General features: G+C 37.7%; 1 protein-coding gene across 1 annotated transcript; it reads right to left on the bottom strand.

Annotated features, from left to right (window-relative positions):
• Positions 1–293: 293 nt before the first annotated feature.
• Positions 294–1,478, bottom strand: LOC128126863 (uncharacterized). Its single transcript, XM_052765010.1, has 2 exons — positions 1,310–1,478; positions 294–616 (listed from the first exon to the last, which is right to left on the bottom strand). The coding sequence occupies exons 1-2, from the start codon at positions 1,476–1,478 to the stop codon at positions 294–296; spliced, it is 492 nt and encodes a 163-aa protein (XP_052620970.1).
• Positions 1,479–21,918: the final 20,440 nt, after the last annotated feature.

The following is a 21,918-nucleotide window of genomic DNA, read 5'->3' as shown; positions in this document are numbered from 1 at the left end:
ATGCCAATGACAACATCGAAGCTTTTTATGGAAACTAGCATAAGGTTAATGGGAAAGGAATGATCGTTTAGGGTAAGGGTACAGCCTACGAGTATGTCATTAGTGCTCTCTTTCTCACCGTTAACCATCTCGATGGTAAATATTTCGGTTAGGGTTTGAGGTTTATGTTTGAGGAGATGTTTGAATGCATGACTAATAAAACTTCTCTCCGTACCAGAATTGAAAAGAATGCATGCATAATAGTTATCGAGGAGGAATGTACCCGTAACAACGGTAGGGTCAGCGACTGCCTCCTATTGCCCCATCGCTAGAACTCTCCCAGTGTTGCCAGTTGTTGCTACCTTGGGGCAGTTTCTCTTGTAGTGCCCGACCTCGCCACAGCCATAATAGTCCTGACCAACACCTGCTCCAGAGGCCTGATTGGTTGGTTGGGCTGGTGTTCTGCAACTTTGAGCAGTGTGACCCTTCTTGCCACAGTTGTTGTAGAGCATTTCACGACATGGGCCAGGAATACGTTGATGATAACTGCAATTGCTGCACCAAGGGAGGGTACCAGTATATCCACTGGTAGGTGCTTGAGCTGCAGTAGCAGCGGCAGGAGTAGTGGTAGCGTGGACTGCCACAGTTTGTTGTTTCTTAGAGGGCTCCTGCGAAGACTGGCCCTTTCGCTGCTTCCAGAACTTTCTTTTCTTGCCACTTCATTTCTCTAGTTCGGGAGTGGTTGTTACTTTATCCAGATCAACCCCGTGATCTATGAGAGTCTGCGCCAGGCACTTGGCGCTGTCAAAAGTGATTGGCCTAGCAGCCAAGACATTTCCTTGAGTTGGGGGTGTCAATCCCCAAATGTATCTCTCTATCTTCTTGCTTTTCGGGGTGACCATTCCCGGGCAAAGAAGTGCTAGGTCTTCAAACCTAGAAGTGTAGGCAGCAATGTCGGAACCCTTCATTTTCAAGTTCCATAGCTCGTGCTCTAGTTTCTGCATTTCACCCCTTGGGCAGTACTCAGCAAGCATGAGCTCTTTCAAGCTCTCCCAACCCATAACATTTGCTACTAGCAGGGTTAGGGATTTGACCCGACTATTCCACCAGGTCAATGCTCTGTTGGTGAAAGTGCAGGCGGCGAATTTCACCTTGTTAGCTTCAGCACAGGAACAAATTTCGAAGATAGACTCGATCTTCTCGAACCATCGAGTCAGGGCTATAACACCTCCGTTGCCATCGAAGGACGTGGGCTTTGTGTTCATGAAGTCTTTATAGGAGCACTCCTCCTGATGCCCTTGACTACCTTCCTGATTTTGGGAATGATTACCAATCCCGGAACCACCAAAACCACCAGGATTTATCTGTGACAAAGCAACAGTCACAGCAGCAGTAACGGCTGCTTGGAACATAGCGGGATTGAATTGAGGAGGTGGTGGTGGCGTTGGATCCTTCGAGGAATTGTTGTTCTTTTTGTTGGGTCTTTTCTTTGGCACCATCTTGTTCTATATCAGGAAGAAGAAGATGATAAGACCCTTTTTACTTTAGAATCAAGAGATATGAAACAAGGTATATCTCTGTATGATAGATAAAGAAGGGTTGGAATTGGTACGGTACTGAGTTTTCTTTCTTCAAACCATGTACCGTACCAATTATAATTGGCATAAAAATTTAACTACCACTACCGTGCCAAATATATTTGGTACCAACTACTTTGGCTACCAACAAATTTGGTTGGTACATATTGGTATTTGTTATATACCAAAAACTTTAACTAATATATACCTATATGTGAATATGAGTTGAATTTGTGGACAATTGGTAGTTGCTTTACTTGCTTGTGTTAGTATTTTATCATTTGGAAACGACTAAAAGGATTAAAATTAAAAGAGGCCCACCCCTAGCAAGTTGCTAGAGGAAGAAAATGGAAAGAATACAACGAATGAGAAGTTAGTATTCCTTTTAAGTTTTAGTGTCATGTGCTTTTGTATCAGCGATTTTGTGCTCTTCAATAACTAAGTATCAAGAAATTTGTTAATCAATGTGTTAGTTTATTAATTCCAAGAATTTTTAGTTGTTATTCTAACCAAAACATGTAGATATGAGAACCATATTTCTTTATTTTTATTAATTCACACACACATGTGTATACACATACACACACACACACACATATATATATATATATATATATATATATATATATATATATATATGCATTGGTTGGTACGGTACAATCATGGTATTCAAAATTTCATACCGTTACCATACCAATATTACTTAGTTGGCATGGTATTACCAACCAAACATATTGGTTACCAAACAACTTGGCTACCAATTTTATTGGTTTGGTTGGTAACATGTTGGTTGGTTCTCCATGGTATATATTTGCCAGCCCTAAGATAAAGTGTTCTACTAAGTGATAAACAGGAAAGAGTTACTAAAACCAGTAAACTATCGCTAGGAAAGAATGAGTAGCAACACTTGGAATGAATTTCTACAATGTATTCAGATCTGACTAAAATACTTCTATAGCATTTTATGTTGAATGCTTTGTTCTATTGATATCTTGTGGTAGGAATACTTGGTAAGTTTTAAGCCTATTGCAACACCGTAGTCACTTCCAAGCACATGTTGGTCGTGTCTCGAATGAATATAGTTGATCATGCTATATTGACCCAAGACATGATTACATAACTACCTAGGTTTAATCGTAGTATTCAACATCCAAATACTTTTGTTTTGTTCTACTTATGATATTGTTTCTGGTATGAGGCATACTTGTATACTTTTAGTAAAAATACTTATTTCTTTTAGTATACTTTTAGTTCAGAGCGCTTAGGTTCCTTAGTGTTTATAGTTGTATACCATGTAAGGTTCGGTATACTTAGTTCACTATAAACAATGGTTGTGATACCAATCTGTCACACCCCCGAACCGTCAGAAAAACAATGGCAGAAACGTCCGGGGGCAGGTGACATCATGCATAGTATCACAACAATCGTATCATAGCAATCAAAGTAAACACAACCATTACATTACAATATGAATATTTACATTTGTTTGAAAACATAGTTTGTACAAACTATATATAGCAAAAGATAAAGATGAGACTCTAAAATACTCCATCTTCTCCGAAAGCTGCTGAAGGTACCTGTCTATCGTTGTCCTGAGAATACAAGCGGTTTTGAAAATGTATCAGCATAAATCTTGTGAGTTCATAAGCATGTTTTTGTATTAAAAAGTTGTGATTGAATTTGTACAAATGGTTTCTTTTCATTATAAGTAAAATGTCGTTTGTATCGATAACCATTGGTATCAAGTTTTGAAATATGTATGCATGCTTTCCATGAAAATCCAATATTTTCTAACATGTTTGTTGATTTATGTATGAAAAGTATGTTCCGTTTGAAAACCCTGGCTACCACCAGTATGTAGTGTATGATCTGTTTGAAAACCCTGGCTACTACCAGTATGTAGTGTATGATCTATTTGAAAACCCTGGCTACTACCAGTATGTAGTGTATGATCTGTTTGAAAACCATGGTTACCACCAGTATGTAGTGTAGTTTTATTACTTAAAATAAAACTAAAGGTTGTGTCCATCGAATACCCTCCAATAAGTAGATAGGTAGTTTTATTAATTAAAATAAAACTATAGACGAAGGAATCTTGTAAACAAAGGTTTGTTGATACTATTGTGACTTTGTATAACCATGCTAATATGACTGATGACCTCCTTGGAGTTTCTTCAGGCGTCGAATGATTACAAAATTTGTCACCCACCGCCTAACCGTAGCTAACAGTTCAGGTGTGGGATTGTCTGTCCCAAATAGATCTATTCACAAATTTCACGCTCTCCCTCCAGGAGACTCTAGTTATACTAAAGGTGAGAATTTACTGGTACCCCGAAGGGCATAACAAAGATATGTCTCACAATCCTGTATTAACTAGTTTACGTGTTGTTCTGTGATACTCGCATTCGAAATTGTTTGTATACGGCGTAGAGTATAAATAATTATACACAAAATAATTATTTAGTAAGATACTCATGATATCTGAAGGTAATAATGGATAAACTAAATCTGTCATAGTTTATATGTTTTGACTTTGTACGTGGTTTGAATCTGTAAGAATGGTAATGAAATCCCCAAACTATACCTATTATAGTTTGATTGGTTTGTTACGTTCATGTATTGTTCTGAAAACTATGCAATTTATGATCAGAAAACCTTGTCCCTTATGCTCTGCATATTACAAAAGGGATAAAGTATCTAAATGTTTGATAGAAAACTGTTGTAATTACGTTAGTTTTTAAGTAGTGAAAACCTTTGTGTGTGGTTTGTATTCCCCCTTGAAAACATGAAAAAGTCGGAAAAAACGTAGGGGTATGAACTCACATTTTAACGTAGGCTCCGAATGTACGATCGGTATGAGTGATGAATGTCAACGGATGTTTCGTACGCAAGTGGGACCTATTAACATATAGTATCACATATATACATTAGATTAAGGTGTTTCATGAGTAAATATGACGGGAAACCACCCTAAGGACTTGGAATTGCTTTAACTAAGTGTTCTAGGTCCCACACTTAGTGGTTTTAGCAAGTTTAAGGCCAAATATGAGCATTAAAGTGGGTGTATGGCCATAAAGGTGGGTGTGCGGCCAGGGTGTGTGTGCGGCGGCACATAGGAGTGTGCGGCCGTACACTCTTCATTTATGCTCCGAAAGTGGATTTTCAAGTGTTTTAAGGCTCGAATCAAGTCCATCTAGGAGATAGGGGATCAAACTTTCACTTTGGAGGTTATTTGAGGTGTGTACGGCCACCTTATGAAGGTGTGCGGCCGTACACCTTCAAGTGATGAAGAGCACAAAGAACATGAAGAGTTTAGGCTTAGATCAAGGTGTCTTACCAGTATAACAAGCTGAATAATGGAGTACTTCACGTTTTTTAGGCCTTTGGAGTGTTCTTGGATGAGGATTTTAGAGAGAGAAAGTAGAATGCAGCCAAAAGAAAGGAATGAATGAAGGGGGTCACCCCCTATATATAGGGGGGAGTGTGCGGCTGGAGGATGGGTGTGTAGCCGTACACCCATGTGTGCAGCCATACACACCTCTCAGGAGGGTGTATGGCTCGGTTTTGTCCCTATACGACTTCTTAACTCATTCCTAATCTCATTCCCAGCTGTACTCGGGCTTAGAACACTTAAACAAACCCTTAAACGACGTTAAAAGGTAACGAAATCAAGTTTAATGTTGATAAAGTTGACCAATCGTACAGAATAAAAGTTTCGGGTTGTCATAGCGAGTCCATCACTTAAAATCCCGTGTACGCCAAGTCAGGGTCGAGAATCGCGAACTTTATGATCAACTCGTCGAGCTAAGGCCCAACTCGTCGAGTCCGTTTGGAATCAACATTTTCTCCAAACACGAAAGTCGTCCTAAATTGTGTCTAGTTTTCAGAACGTTTTGAATCTCATCAATCGGAGTTACGGTTCATGAGATATGGCCAAAACACTGCCGAGGTGATCAAGCTGTCCAACAACATCCTTCTTTCTTCAAAATCCAAGATCCAAGCTTCCAATTGCTAAATCCGTTTCCTTTTCCATCCAATCATTTCATTGTTGCTGAAAAATGAAATTATAAACTAATTAAGCGCCTTTTGTTCATTAAATGAGATAAAATCAACATAAAGTATTAAGATAATGCATAAATTTTATAACTAAATATGCCCATATCATGAAGGCACAATGGTTGAGCACTATTCAAAGCTTTGGTCATATGGTGAGGAGATAAGAAGTTCAAACCCTGGATCAACTATGAAAATGGATTTCAATAGTATGCGAGATGGGAAAAATTATTTTAGTAAGTTTTATGTAGGTTTTGAGGGACTAAAGCAAGGGTGGAGGAGCAGTTGTATAAGAGTAATTAACCTGGATGGATGTTTCCTTAAGGGGATATGTATTGGAGAGTTAATAAGTGCAGTTGGAAGGGATGCTAATAATCATATATTCCCAATTTCATGGGTAGTTGTTTGTGTTGAAAACAAAGATAATTGGAAATGGTTTTTGGAGAATTTAAAAGATGACTTAGGAATGGACAATGGTTTTGGAATTGTATTGATGTCATATCAACATAAGGTATGTTTCTTAGCTGTATCTATTTATAAATGAAATTTACCTATACTATTTTACCAATTAAATTCTTAATGTGAGGGGACTATTGGAAGCTATGAAGGAGATTTCGCCTGGTGTTGAACACAGACAATGTGCAAGGCATGTTATTGCCAACTTTAGGAAAAAATTCCCTAGAGTATTGTATAAGAAGATGTTTTAGAAGGCATCTACTGAACCTTTACACAATGCAGCAATGAAATAAATACAACTTCTCAATCCTCCAGCCTTTGAGTATCTAACAGAAAAGAACCCACAATCATGGTGTAGAGCTTTTTTTAGAAGGGCAAGATGTGTGATGCTGTAAAGAATGGGTTGTCGGAGAGCTTTAACAGTGTCATAAGAGATGCAAGGAAAAAACCAATCATCACAATGCTTGAAGAGATTTGATTGTATGTTATGGAAATCCAGTTTCATTTGAGCATGAAAGGCAGTTCATGGCCAGATTTTGACCCATGTCCAACAATTACATCCTTACTAAATTAATTGAAAAAAGCTCAAAGGTAAACTTACTTTGAGTTTCTTAACATCATAGAAGATACTAAACTTAGACTAAATTTTACACAATGTTATTAGATATTAGTAGGTTTCACCAACTGGTTTGAACCAGTTTGAGACAAGAAACTTAGCAGAGTCTTATGTGATTGACTTAGACAAGAAGACATGTTCTTGTAGAGTTTGGCAACTAAATGGATATGGGTGTGTGCACTCAGTTGCAACTATTAGTTACCTAAACAGAGATGTGGTAAGTTATGTGGATCCCATGTTCTTTGAAGCTTTTTACAGAAATGCTTACAAGTATCCACCGAGAGGGATGAATGGCAACAATATGTGGCCAAGTGTTGATTTCATACGACCACTACCACCTTTGAAAAGGAAAATGCCAGGCAAGACTAAAGTCAATAGAAGGAGGGACCCAGGAGAAAAGACTACTAGACACACTGTGTCAAAGGTTGGGAAGAAAATTCTATGTAGTGTGTGTAAACAAGTTGGTCACAACAAGGTTACATGTCCTCAAGTTGAGAAGCCTAAAAAACTCAAGGTGAAGAGAAAGAGATCAACTACTAAAGGTGGTAATGAAGAGGAAGGAAGTGGTTCAAAAACAACAGTTGCACGTAAACGAAAGCAATCTGAGAGGATTATAAAGAAAAAAAAATTAGCTAAAAGGGTTGAAGGAAAAAATGGAGAAGGAAACTCAGGTGACAATCCAATGAATATTGAATAGTGATAAGTGCTTTTTGGTAGTATGTTAAGACTATGTTGGTTGTTTGATGGGTTATTTAAGTTTGTTTCATGTAGTACTATGTTGGTTGTTTCTTAAGGCTTATATGTGTGTGATCCCATACGTTTATTGTCATTTTCATGTTTGACTGTAATGCACAATCATGGGTGTAAGTGTTTTATATTATGTGTGTTCGTAGTAGTTTTTTGTTGTATGTGTTGAATTTGTTATTTTATGTACACTACTAATACAAACAAAACGATGACACACAATAGCAAGGCATTTTCATTTATTTAATAGGAAAAGGATTACAAATCCATTACATACCCATTACAAATACATTGGTAAACATGAAAGCAAACCATTATCTCATTGCACATCCATTACAACTTGTAGACCAATACCACAAAAGAAAAGTCCAACTTAGAAATAACCATAATTTCATCTTTCTAACATCAGATTGAAGCTTCTTATTTGCCTGAATCAAATTTGTAATCAAAGTTGTGTCACCAGTTGTGTTCATATTCTCCATTTCATCTGCCCAATATATGAAACAATCACGAGGCCCCTACAATGGAAGTTGAATGTTTATGGATTAAATTATCAAACCCAGGAAAAATTATCAAAATCTAGGTCAACAATTAACGAAAATGCAATTGACATTTACCTTTTTAGGGCAAGCATAAAAGAGTCTATCAGGGTTGTATTTAGTAGTTGACGTTCATAATATTGCTTCACATCCACACGAGCATTCAACTGATTTCATCAATCCCTTCATTTCAGTGAGGTCACTTGAACGATAACAAAAATATGAGAGCAAAAAAAGCTTAGTATGTCCACATATGTGTCTCAAACATGAGTATATGTTAGGGTAAATTGTGAAATGACAAAATTACCCTCATTGACACTAATTAATTGTGATTTCCATTAATGACTAATTTTCCATTAACTAAAGTTGGTTACAAAGTTACTTTATACAAAATTTCCTGTTCTTAGACAGGTCTTCAATCACCTTTGCCAAAACAAACACATAAACCCTAATACACACATTATACTACCAAAAGAAGACACACATCCATACCTAATCAACACAAACACCACGAACCACCAACATAAACACCAACATATCATGTGTTCACGATAAGAATAAATGTCTCCACTATAAAACCAAAAGTCACAATCACAAGTCCGATCACCAATACAGTTAACGAACTCACCTTTTTCTACATGCACTCAATCCGATGATGCAATGCGAGTGACTCAACCCTGCTTAACGCCAAATCTCGACCCATTTCTTCTTTCAGACGGACGAATTTCATTTCCTGCTTTGCAATTTTTGCTCCACAATTACAATAAATCGTATGCAAATCGCCGAAGTTGAGACAGTCTCGTGAATTTATAGATATCGAATTCGGTGAACGTGGAGGTGGGGTCGCCATCGTGACTCATGTGAAAGCAAAGTATCGAGGTTATGTCGAATTATCGGTAACCTTTAGTGGAAAAGCGTATCCAAGATTTAGTGTTTCATCGAATAAGCCATTCCTTTTATTGACCGATGGGTCCATAGTAACCCTTAGGCCCCATGTAGCACCTAGTTCTTGGTACGTGTTCTCTTTATTAAATCTTTAAATATTTTGCATTTGGTCTTGGACTCGGTGAGTTGAAGGACCAACTCGCCGAGTAGAAGCGGGATGAGGCGCAGAGTTTAAGTTGTGGACTCGGCGAGTAGACCCTGTTTGGGCAAAAACCCTAATTCGAGGGTTTGCACCCTATTTAAACACCTTAACTCGGCCTCCTTAGTCCCATTTGCTCCCAGAAGACCCCCATAGCAAACCCTAGCCGTTTTTGAAGCAATCTAAGGTATTTGGAGTGATTTTGGTGCTTTTGTGATCCAAGGAAGGAAGGAAAGGCTTGAAGGATCAAGAGGAGGCTAGAAGGATTCGGTTTTGAGCATCATCTGCAGACTTCAGAAGGTATAAAGTCTATACCTTGCTTGCTCTTTTGATAGATCCCATTTTGTGGAGTTTTAGGGCTTTTCTAAGCCATTTTGGTCACCAACCATGATTGCAAGTATGGTTGGAGGTTGATGTTTCGGATCTAGGTCCTTAGAGGGGTTACAAGGCAGAAATGAGTGGCTTTTGCACTCAAGGAAGGCCCCATGCATTGTGAGAGCTTGTTTTAGGACCTTTTGAGCTTAAAGTCCCATGCAAGCACGTTAAGGTTGTAACTTTACGTGCTAGATCGATTGTAGAAGCATAGATCTACATTTTGATCAAGGGTTGTACATCAGAGATCGAAGATTCAGTGAGTGGTTGTGACCAACTCGGCAAGTCCGTTCTTGGACTCGAGAGTCCAAGCTTCTGTCCCATATCAGTTGAGGGTCATAAAGACCCAGTTGAGTGTGGAAAGGTTTTAAGGGGGTCCCAAGGGGTGACCCAACATTCTGGACTCAGCCATTATTCTGGAAATGCATGGTACTCGGCGAGTGCATGAACAGACTCGGCGAGTCCAAGGAAATCTTATTAAGGATGAAGATGAACTCGACGAGTTGTTCATACAACTCGGCGAGTCAAGGACAGGACCTGTGTATCAGTTCATGATGGACTCGACGAGTTGTTCATACAACTCGGCGAGTCGGATGAGGATTCAGTCGATGTTCATTTTGGAGGAAAACTCGTCGAGTCATCGCCCAACTCGACGAGTAGAGACGGGTATGAGGTCTAATGGAAGGATAGGGACTCGGTGAGTTAGTGAGCCAACTCGGCGAGTCAGGTCAACTAGAAGTTGACTTTGACTTTGACTTGGTCAGGGGTAAAATGGTCATTTTACCCAAAGAGTAGATGTCAGTTTCTGACTAAGTGTTTTGTGGGAATTATAGCCGGAGGATTTCCGGAGCAGCAGCGACAGCAGTCAGAGGATTCCCGCACAGTTCAGCAGCTACTACGAGGTGAGTTACATTCCAGTAGCGGTGGGTCTACAGCCACAATGCCGGCCCACCAGTAGGGATCGTATGCTAGATGTTTGTCTTTGTGATATTCATCTGTGTTGTTACTACCTGATATGTTATATGCTGTGATATGGTATGTGATAGTGATAGTGTTCGGTTGTTAGGACCGAAGGGTAGGTTAGGCACCCCAGATATGTGTAATAGTATGTTATGACATGTTTTGCTACTAGCATGATATGTTACATGAGATAGAGGTAGTAGGAGGGGGAAGAGTCCCCGAGATTCGGTTGTTAGGACCGAAGGGTAGGTCGGACCCCCCCCCAATATGTCTGACAATAGATTATGATATGATATATGTGGCAATATTAGTATGGGTGAAATAGTCCCCGAGGTTCGGTTGTTAGGACCAAAGGGTAGTCAGCACCCCAGAATAGCTCGACATGGGTAGGTCAGCGCCCTAGAATGGATTGAAACAGGTAGGACGGCGCCCCAGAATGGTCGCATGGGTAGGTCGACACCCCAGAATGGTCGTACGGGTAGGTCGGCACCCCAAAATGGTCATACCGGGTAGGTCGGGCACCCCAGAAATGCCTGGCAGTATGTATGTTATGTGATTGTATGGTATGTGGTACGATGGGTGAACTCACTAAGCTTCGTGTTTACAGTTTTCAGTTTTGGTTTCAGGTACCTCTTCAGTGAAGGGGAAGGAGCTGGCGCGGTAGCGGCACATCATACACGTACACATTGGTTTTCCGCATTTATGAGATGTTCTGGGATTGTACTCTGACATTATTATTATTATTATTCATGTTTTGGGTTTTCAGACACGAAATATGTTTTATGAAATGATATGATCGGATGATGTTTTACTACAAATGTTTTACAAACCACTTAATTTAAATGAAATTTTTGGGCGTGAAAATTGGGTCGTTACAAGTTGGTATTAGAGCCCTGGTTTGAGGGATTTGGACACACCCTCGGGGGTGTCTGAACTCAAATCAAGGGATTGAAAGATTTTGAAAAAAAAAAAGAAATGTTTTCTAAAAGATAAGTAAAGAATTTTTTAGAAAGAATGAAGTGTGTGATGTGTGCGACCGGCCGAGCTCAAGTAAGTATTCCCCAAAGTACCCATACAATGTTATGTTATGTTTATCAGATTTAGTAGAACAGCATGGTGTGACATCCCCAAAATCTCGACCAGAAAAGACCGATTTTCATTTATGCTTTTAAAATAATTTTAGAGTAAATCATTTTGATTTGAAAGAGTTGCGGAATTTGTTCCCAAAAACAAAACGTGATGAAACAATGTTTACCAAAGCATTTCATAAAAGAAATTTATTTTCATTATATAATCAAAACTCAGGATGTCATGTTCCGATACAGACCATAAAGCATAAACGATAACATTACAAGTCATTCAACAAATATATACATATACAGACTTGTAAACAAAACAACTTGATGGTTCATCCATCTTATGCCCTTGCACCACTTCTTGTAATACAAATAAAACTGAGTGGGTCAGGCTTGGGAGCCTGGTGAGCATATAGGGTTTTCAACCCACAATAAATAATTATATTTAATTCCACCAACCAACAATAACCCAATTACCCATTCCCGTTATTCTCACTTTACATCCCTAAGACAACTGACATAAGGGACCTAGTCTAAGAATATTTCATCGGGGCGACAACACATGCTTCGGGGGTTCCTCAGCAATATAAGTCAAATAAGGCAACCATGAGGGGGATGGAGTACAACGAATGAACACCCAAGTTCATTAACACCTACAGGTGGCGAGCCTGCTAGTGTTCAACATGACTGTCTAGAAAAGTCTGTGGTCGTCATCTAAACTCCGCTAGATGACTGAATCAAAACAACAACGAGGCCTCTCATCTGTTTATTACACACCAACTATCTACCCATGTTCTACCCAACATATTAGTAGATAAGAATATACATTTTTATACATAGTTTAAAAAAAACTGTACAACATGCTTTAATCAATACATATTCCACATAACAGATGAGGCACACACACATACCACGTATTTCATAGAAAACAAATCAGATCTATGAGATAGAAGAGGGTGAATATACATTCACACATATAACACAAAATATACACATAACACGTATTTCGTATAAAATACTTTATAATTATGCGTTAGAAGAAAGTAACCACACACTCACTTGATCAGAAGATGATCGGACAGCACTACGGCTTATAGAAGTAGTATTCTTCGGCAGATCTGGAAGATCTTCACAAAAAACCGGACTTCTCGCGGGCAAAGCTTCGGCTCGGGAATCGCACTTCTCCGGATCTTCGGGACCTTGGGACTTGCTTCGGGGATCGGGAATGATACCGGGCTTTCGGGGTACTTCTGGCACGCAAAACGATGCAAAACGGGAGAGAGAAGAGAGAAAAAGAGCAAATGAGCCGGCTGCCCTCGCATCCTATTTATAGGAGGCTGGAGCCTCGGAGTACGCTGGGCGTACAGCAGTACGTGGGGCGTACGCGTCCGAATCGTCATGGCATGCGTCATCCGAAGAACTCGAGTGCGAGGGACGTCACGCTTCGCTATACGTTGGGCGTACTTCGGGTGAGTCCGATGACTCCCCTTCGGATAATACCGGATTTTATAATTAAATTTAAATATTAATTATTTAATAAACTTTGAAAATTCATATCTTCTTCATACGAACTCCATTTTCGATGTTCTTTATATCCACGCGTAGGTGAGACTACGCTCTACAACTTTCGTTTAGACTCCGTCAGCTAATTTTGACTTTATTTTTTATTAATTATTTTTAGTAGGCTGGGACAGAAAAACTTCGTTATAAATTCATAACTTCTTCGTTTGACGTCCGTTCCCGCCTAACTTTTCATCGCTTCGATACCAACAACGAGATCTTCGATTCTCGTTTAGATTGATTCGACTAAAAACGCTCGATCTCAAAGCGAGTATTTCGAGCTGCATACCGCTAAGTCGAAACTTCAGAAAATCATAACTTCCTCATACGAAGTCAGATTTGGGCGTTCTTTATATATTCAGAAACCTCGTTTCAACTACTACCACATTATCCAAAGATATCAAGTTTATTTTACACTTAAATTTTGACGCTCATTTTATTCTTAATTAATCAAATCACATAATTAAGCAATTAAGCACAAAACACATAATACTCAAATAATATACTTCTATTATTTCAAAACGGGTTACAAAGGTTAACCTAGACTATTACATCAACGAAAATGCCTAGCCTGGAAAAGCGGGCGTTACAATTCTCTCCCCCTTAGGATGATTCCGTCCCCGGAATCACACATCAACAAACAAATGCGGATAGCGACTCAACATGTCACTCTCCGTTTCCCAGGTGAGATTTGGCCCATTCGAATGTTTCCAACGAACAAGCACTAATTCGACCATCTTGCGTCGAAGCTTCTTAGTCTTTCGGTCAACAATTGCCTCAGGTTCTTCAATTAACCTTTTGTTTTCATCAATTCTCAATTCAGAAATTGGAATTATATCGGGAACGTCTCCCGTGAACTTCCTCAAATAACACACATGAAAAGTGTTGTGAATTCCATTCAGTTCCTCTGGTAGTTCAAGCTTGTAAGCTTGGTTCCCAATCCTCTGAAGAACTTTAAACGGTCCAATAAACCTTGGACTCAACTTTCCCCTTTTACCAAATCTTATATGTCCCTTCCACGGCGAGACTTTAATCAAAACCGAATCTCCAACTTTGAAGGTCATTGGCCTTCGCTTCTTGTCAGCATAGCTCTTTTGACGATCTTGAGCTGCTAACATTCTTTCTCTAATTATTTTCAACTTTTCAGCGGTTTGATGGACCATCTCGGGACCCATAAACTACTTTTCTCCAGCCTCAAGCCAACAAGACGGCGTACGACACTTCTGTCCATACAAAGCTTGATAAGGTGCCATCTTTATGCTCGAGTGGAAACTATTATTGTAGGAAAATTCTACCAAAGGTAAATGTTCATCCCAGTTACCTAGGAATTCCAGGGTACATGCTCTCAACATATCTTCAAGTGTTTGTATTGTTCTTTCACTCTGGCCATCAGTCTGCGGATGGTAAGCTGTACTTAAACACAACTTGGTACACAATTCCTCTTGTAGACTTTTCCAAAACCTCGAGGTGAAACGACTATCACGATCCGACACAATCGTTAATGGAACACCGTGAAGCCTCACAATTTTCTTCACGTAAGAATTTGCAAGCTTCTCCATAGACAATTTCTCCTTGGCTGCTATGAAATGCGCACTCTTAGTGAATCGATCAACGACCACCCAAATCATGTCGTGACCATTCTTTGTTCTGGGCAATTTAGTGACAAAATCCATAGCAATGTCTTCCCACTTACCCATAGGCACAGGCAATGGTTCTAAACTCCCGTACGGTTTCTATTCTTTATTGTTGCCTTGTTCAGCTCTCTGTAATCAATGCACATTCTCATACTTCCATCTTTCTTCTTCACAAATAACATTGGAGCTCCCCAGGGTGATGAACTAGGTCTAATGAAACCTTTGTCCGATAACTCCTGAAGTTGCATCATCAGCTCCTTCATCTCCGTCGGTGCTAATCGATACGGTGATTTTGCTGGGCGTACTTCGGATGAGTCCGATGACTCCCCTTCGGATAATACCGGATTTTATAATTAAATTTAAATATTAATTATTTAATAAACTTTGAAAATTCATATCTTCTTCATACGAACTCCGTTTTCGACGTTCTTTATATCCACGCGTAGGTGAGACTACGCTCTACAACTTTCGTTTAGACTCCATCGGCTAATTTTGACTTTATTTTTTATTAATTATTTTTAGTAGGCCGGGACAGAAAAACTTCGTTATAAATTCATAACTTCTTCGTTTGACGTCCGTTCCCGCCTAACTTTTCATCGCTTCGATACCAACAACGAGATCTTCGATTCTCGTTTAGATTGATTCGACTAAAAACCGCTCGATCTCAAAGCAACTATTTCGGGCTGCATACCGCTATGTCGAAACTTCAGAAAATCATAACTTCCTCATACGAAGTCAGATTTGGGCGTTCTTTATATATTCGGAAACCTCGTTTCAACTACTACAACATTATCCAAAGATATCAAGTTTATTTTACACTTAAATTTTGACGCTCATTTTATTCTTAATTAATCAAATTACATAATTAAGCAATTAAGCACAAAACACATAATACTCAAATAATATACTTCTATTATTTTAAAACGGGTTACAAAGGTTAACCTAGACTATTACATCAACGAAAATGCCTAGCCTGGAAACGCGGGCATTACACATGGCATCTGGCCAGTTAGGATCTCGCACACTGTCCTTTAAGGACTTCAGGGGCAGTGGTGAGCCGGATTTCCATGGGGCGAAGTGTTGGATTAGTGTCTAAGTCCATAACTATTTTGGTATGTACTTGACCCGATGGTGCATGGTCCTTTGGGGTTGCCTTCACCAAAGCAACTTGATAGGATGACTTATGGAGAGAAATGATTAAATATGATTTATTAATATATTATGGGAATAATATATTAAAGGAGAAATCATATTGTTTAATTAATATTAGTCAAGAATTAATAAGAATTAAGTTTTTGTGACTAAAAGAGATTAATTAAACTTAAGGGACTGGAATTGTAATTATAAGATAATTGCAATTGGGCTATGGATTGCCTTATATTATAAGGTTGGACAAATTCTATGGGGAAACCCACTAGAAATCGTTCAAGGCCTTTAAGGAAAGGAGTCCATGGGTTGCTTAGGACTTAAGCATCCAAATTAGGGTTTCCTTGTTAGATAACCCTAATAGCCTCACTATATATAGAACCCTTATGCTCCAAAAACGTGGTGAACTAGTTATCTAGGGTTTCCACACGTTTTTGAGAGCCTCCTTCTCTTCTCTTCTTCATCCTCTTACTCTTGGTGTTTGTGAACCATTAGAGGAGTGGCATTTGTGACTCTAAGCTTTCTAAAGTAATTACAAGGAGGATTTGAGATTGTTATTGCTACATAACAATCAAGGTATGATCTAAACCCTAATTATATGTTGTATTGATTATCATATGCTAGATCTAGGGTTTATAGTCTTGGATAAATTGCATGTACAATAGAGAAACCTAGATCCAAGCATTAGGGTTTGTATGAGCACATAGGATGTTCTTATGTTCAAAACCCATCAGTGGTATCAGAGCCTTGATTGGTTTCTATTGTATTGATGCATTATGTTGCTGAAAATCATATTTTGGCTTACTGTTCGACCTGACTCGGCGAGTCACTACCTGGACTCGGCGAGTCAACCCTACTCGGCGAGTTCCAAAGTATGACTCGGCGATTCGGAGCGTCAGACATAGGAAATTTCGGATTTTGTTGCTGTTTTGCTTAAGGATAATTACCATATTCGTTTTAAACCTATAAAATACGAATTTTATTGTTTCTTAAAGGATATCCTTGCCAAAACACAAGATAATTACCAATTGATTAGATAATAACTTCCTTATATGATAAAGATTGGATTATTTGTATTAATTGGGTAACTTATTTTGCAAGAAATTGAACTTAGGTCAAATATAGATAATGATGAAATTAATTGTTTAATTTATATTATTTGTTATTTGATCCTTGTGTTATGAAAAGTTTCAATTTTCCCCTTTAGGTTTTATAGTTTAAATTTAAACTCAAAAGTTTAGTTTTGAAATTTAAATAGTTGAAACCCTAATGTTTTGAAAAAGGTTCAAAACTTGCCCTCAAGTTTTGGAATTTAAATTTTAATTAAAAGTTTAATTTTGATGTATATTTAAATTCTAAACCTAAATGTTTTGAAATGTTTCAAAACTTGCCCTCAAGTTTTGGAATTTAAAAGTTGATTAAAAGTTTAATCTAGGAATGTTAAATTCTAAAACCCTAGTATTGTTTTGAAAAGTTCAAATCACACCCTTATGGTTTTATTAATTAATTAAGGTGTATAATTAAAACAGGTTTAATAAATCCATAAAAGTTTTGGTTTACATTTAATTGAATTAAAAGTATAATCGTTAAATTTGACCACCTAGTATTTTAAAAGTGTAAAATACACCCTATACTATATATAACATTAAAAGTCTAACATTATATATATGTATGAGTAAAGTCAGTCTTACCGTTAGTAGACCTCATTCACGAAGCTGGTCTAAGGGGTGTTTAAGGAAATTGCCTATAAAATGGCGATTGAATGGGTATCCACTCTTACCCACTGCACTCTTGACTAGTGGAGGGTCGTTAGCCGAACGGGTAGGATAGGACAAAACCTTCCATTATAAGTATAATGAAGTACAAAAGTAACTAAATTTTTTACAAATTCCCAATCTTAGTTACTTAGGCAAAAGTGAATTGATGCAATTCCATGAAATTATACTTTGTGCCCTTATGAAGACGTTAGTGGAGCGTGTGTGGTTTACCGACACACTAAATGGTTCTAAGCAAAGGTAGCAAAGGGTGAATCAATGTTTGTCATAGTTCGGTGGAGCATGTGTGGTTTACCAGCACATCGAATAGGTGACCGTAACATGTGAGGGCACCATGTAAGTTTGCATGGTTATTCACGCTCGCTTTGTGATCCTTGGCATCCCAGTCACAAACTAGAGGGGCATATCGAGATTTAAAAATGCCATTGAAATGTTCAATGAATCTCAAAGGATCTAAGAATTTTCATAGATTTAAAACTTAATTTTTTTTTTCGTTTTTCATGGTGGAAATTAGTGAATCGTCATTCACTTACCTTCAAATATTCTGCAACTAGATTACGGCATCCCTTTTCTAGGTTGTAGCGTATTGTGATGGGTCCTAGCCTTAGTATCTCATTTGGGTGATTTACTAAGGACTCAATCAATCAACTAACTTGAATTTGTTTTCTCCCATTTTGTAGATGTCAAAGTACGACAACTATGGTCTTCCCAAATCCCGTGGAACAAGCTTTCCACATGAAGATGATGTTCCACGATTCGATCGACGAACAAGAAATCATGCTTCACTTCCTCCACCTCCTCCAATTATTCTCCCTAACCCACAAGTTCGAAGTCTTGAAAAGTTCAATCTCACTCAAGCCCTTTTGGCAAGTAAACATGAAGAGGGAAAGTCGGTGTGTGCACACGTCCTAGGGATGAAGTCACACATTGATAGGTTAAGAATGTTAGGATCCGTTGTCTGTGAGGAGATGGCTATTGATTGGGTTCTTTAGTCACTTCCTAACTCGTATAGTGAGTTCGTAAGAGAGTACTATATGATGAATTGCGACGTGACCCTTATAGATCACACCTATATGCTTATTGCTACTGAATCAGCAATGGTTTGGCGCAATAGAAAAGCAAAGTTGATTGGTGAATCTGCCTTCAAGACCTCTATGGATATAGATAATGGCAACGAAAGACATGCTATGATCGAAAAGTTTGATCATAAGAGAAAGACAATGTCTGAAGTAGTTCCATGTCCTGTTCCAAAAGAGTCAATTTGCTTTTATTGCCAAGAGAATGGGCATTGGAGACGAAGCTGCCTTATTTACCTAAGAGATCTAAGAGATGGGAGAGTCAAAACGAATGGCTCTGCTCTAGGTAAAATCCATTGACTAACTCTTTTAAGCTTCTATTCTAGATTCTTAATACATAATGTGATAAGATTACAATTGATGTTTTGTAGGATCGAAGAAAAGAGAGGAAGCTTAAGGGAAGAAGTGAGCAGAATCTAACCCTGAAGAAATGGATTTCGATCGCATTACTTGAAGATTAGATTCTTGAGCTACTACTTAGAGTTAGAATTAGATTGCTAAGTAATATGTATTAGCATAGTTTTTCAATGAATTGCGTTGTAAGGACTAATTTTTCCGCAATAAAACAAATTTTGATTTTATTTATTTATCCTTGCAATGGCGTGTATGAAAAAATTGATGTTTGAATGTTTCTACTATTAGCAATAATGGATTTGATTCTTAATTATGGAAATGTCAAATATTTACCAAATAAAGAGAGTTTCTCATCGCCCAAGTTTCAGTTGGACAGAAATTTGGAATCACGCAACTTGGTTGCATGATGAATGAGAAATTTCATATTTGGAAATTAGACTAATTCATTGACAAAGTGTCAAGTGAAGGACTAGGAGATCGAGTACACAAAGTTGTATGTTGATCAAAGTCCACCATAAAAGTAACAAAGACATTCGTCATGATTTACTAAAGGTTTAGTAAATATGATTATAATTATAAGATTAAGTGTAATTCTGAATTGATTAAAAAAAGGTTTAAATCAATAGCAGAACGAATAAGAAGAATAAAGTAGGCAGAAAGATAAAAGTTTCTCCATTCTAAGAAGAAGGGAGAGTACCTTTTACGCTTTATGATAGGTCTTAATGATTAAGAACCATATCTCAATTGATCCTCTAAGTGAGTCTTAATACAATTGTATGTCTAAGAAGAGGAATCAAGAATTGAAGAAATGGTTAAATCAAGAAGTCAATCATACTTCGTTCCAAAACAAGTCTTAGAGTTAAGATTGTGACATTGAGTGATAAGTATTAAGAAGGTTCATAACATTCATCAAATGAGGAAAGTTGTGATGTCTTGGATAAGACAAAGACCAACTAGGACCAATTTATGAAGTGTTTTAAACTACACTAACTCTTGAATACTTGTTTGTCAAGAAATGTTTATTGACAAGAGAATCTTATATGTCGAGGAGTCAGTGGAAGTCTTAATGGTCTTGAAAGGTTTCAAGAACAAATCAAAATAGACCTTATTGATCATCACTAGCACACGAGTTGAGGTTTACAACCTATCGTGTTGACACTATATTGTTTCTGTGCCGTTCCAGTTGAGTTGATTATGCATGTGAGCCCTATGAGTTCTCATTTGAATGCACAAAAGGCAAGGACCTTAATCAATGAAAAGTACATTGATAGGAAAAGGTGAGCTGCTTAACTACTTGGAAGACATGGTGGGCAGCTGTGCTACCATAAGGCAAGAAATCAAGATTAAGAAAGTTTGGTCCATATGAGTTTGAATTTGTCGCAAACCTTAGTTTTGACAAATTCACATGGATAGGAACACATACACCTTTAAAATCTAAGTGTCATAAGATTCCCTCCTTCTTGAAAGTGACTATGAGGAAATGCTTTCACTAAGAAAGATTTTAAGAAGATAGTGATTGTGAAATTGAATTCTCGAATTCGATTATGGTTACGGTATCCCTTTCCATGATTCGAATTATGAGATTTGGCAATTAGTCTGAATTGTTTAGACACACATATGAGCTATCTAAAGGAAAGGTGTATAAGTTTAGATAAAGGATTATCAAAGCATTAGGTATTAGAAACATGAACTTAAGAAATTCAACAAGTATTGTTTTTCTGGAAGTTAAGCTGGTTTCTGAATACATGTCAAAGCTAATGGGAGCATAAGTGTTATGTTTATAATAATTATCATGATAGTGGGAGCATAAATGTTATGATTGCTGATATGTGCATAATTAGTTAGTTATTTAGCATACATTTTTATTCATTTTTAACTAATTATGTGAATAATATGGACAAAAGGTACTTAATATTGTTTAAATTTTGTTTTCAGTCCAAAAGACATGCTTAGGAGTGAAAGGGAACAAGGGAAAGCAATTAGAGACCAAAGAATAAAGATTGAGGGACAAAAGCTTATCAACTCGGCGAGTACACAAGCCTACTCGGCGAGTCCAGCAGAATATTCCAGAAGATAGCCACGACTCCTGATTTAAGACGGATAACAACGAGTCTACTCGGCGAGTTGGGTCTGATACTCGCCGAGTACACCCTGTTTTGAGATATCTATAAAAACCGAGCCTTTATCCGATGGGACTACCTTTCTAGCGTTTTTTGAAGATCCAACTGCGATTGAGAACCCTTGAAGACGTTGAGGAATTCTAATCTTCAACCTTTTGAAGAATTGAAGCAACTAGGTTAATCATTCCACTTAGCTTTAGGAATTGAGTACGTTTAATCTAGCTAAACTTGTTTTTGTGTTTGTTTTTACTGCAACTATGAGCTAAATACGTTTTTGTTTCTATTTGGGGAATACCAAGGAAATCCTATGGTTTAATTCTTAGCTTTTGGTTAATTGTTTATTGGTGATCTATTAAATTAAGTTTGTTAAAGAACCTTATGCATTAATCACAATTATTTTCTGTTAATTGGAAGACAATTAAGCTGCATGAACATCTCTTAGTTGTTAACCTCATATGTCTATGTGAACACTAAATCATATGCTTAGGAATAATGATTATGAAACTAAGATTAATGAGACAATAGTTAGATTAATGTGTGAGCTTGTTTGAGAAACCATCAAACAAGAGGTTAATTGAACCACTAAATTGATTAACCACTACAAATCTTATTTAATCCAAATTATTAATCTAGGGAATTAATTAGTTTAAACACTTGATCACTGCTTGAATTAATTAATTATCTAAGGATTAGGAGTAACGAACATGAACCTAACCACTATAATTGGTAGCCAATAACAATTAATCTATCATAAATACAAAATAACCATAGGAGTGAATTGGTTGAACTTAAATAGA

The sequence above is a fragment of the Lactuca sativa genome, chromosome 6, assembly GCF_002870075.4.
Source record: "Lactuca sativa cultivar Salinas chromosome 6, Lsat_Salinas_v11, whole genome shotgun sequence".
NCBI classification, from domain to species: domain Eukaryota; kingdom Viridiplantae; phylum Streptophyta; class Magnoliopsida; order Asterales; family Asteraceae; genus Lactuca; species Lactuca sativa.
The sequence above is the reverse complement of the archived record's forward strand: the minus strand, read 5'-3'. Positions and strand labels throughout refer to the sequence as shown.

Excerpts from the sequence above, each read along its gene's own strand:
- LOC128126863 (XM_052765010.1), bottom strand. The coding sequence starts at position 1,478 with ATGGTGCCAAAGAAAAGACCCAACAAAAAGAACAACAATTCCTCGAAG. Across the intron at positions 617-1,309 it reads TTTTGGTGGTTCCGGGATTG|TCCACGCTACCACTACTCCT; the intron begins GTAATCATTCCC and ends AAACTGTGGCAG.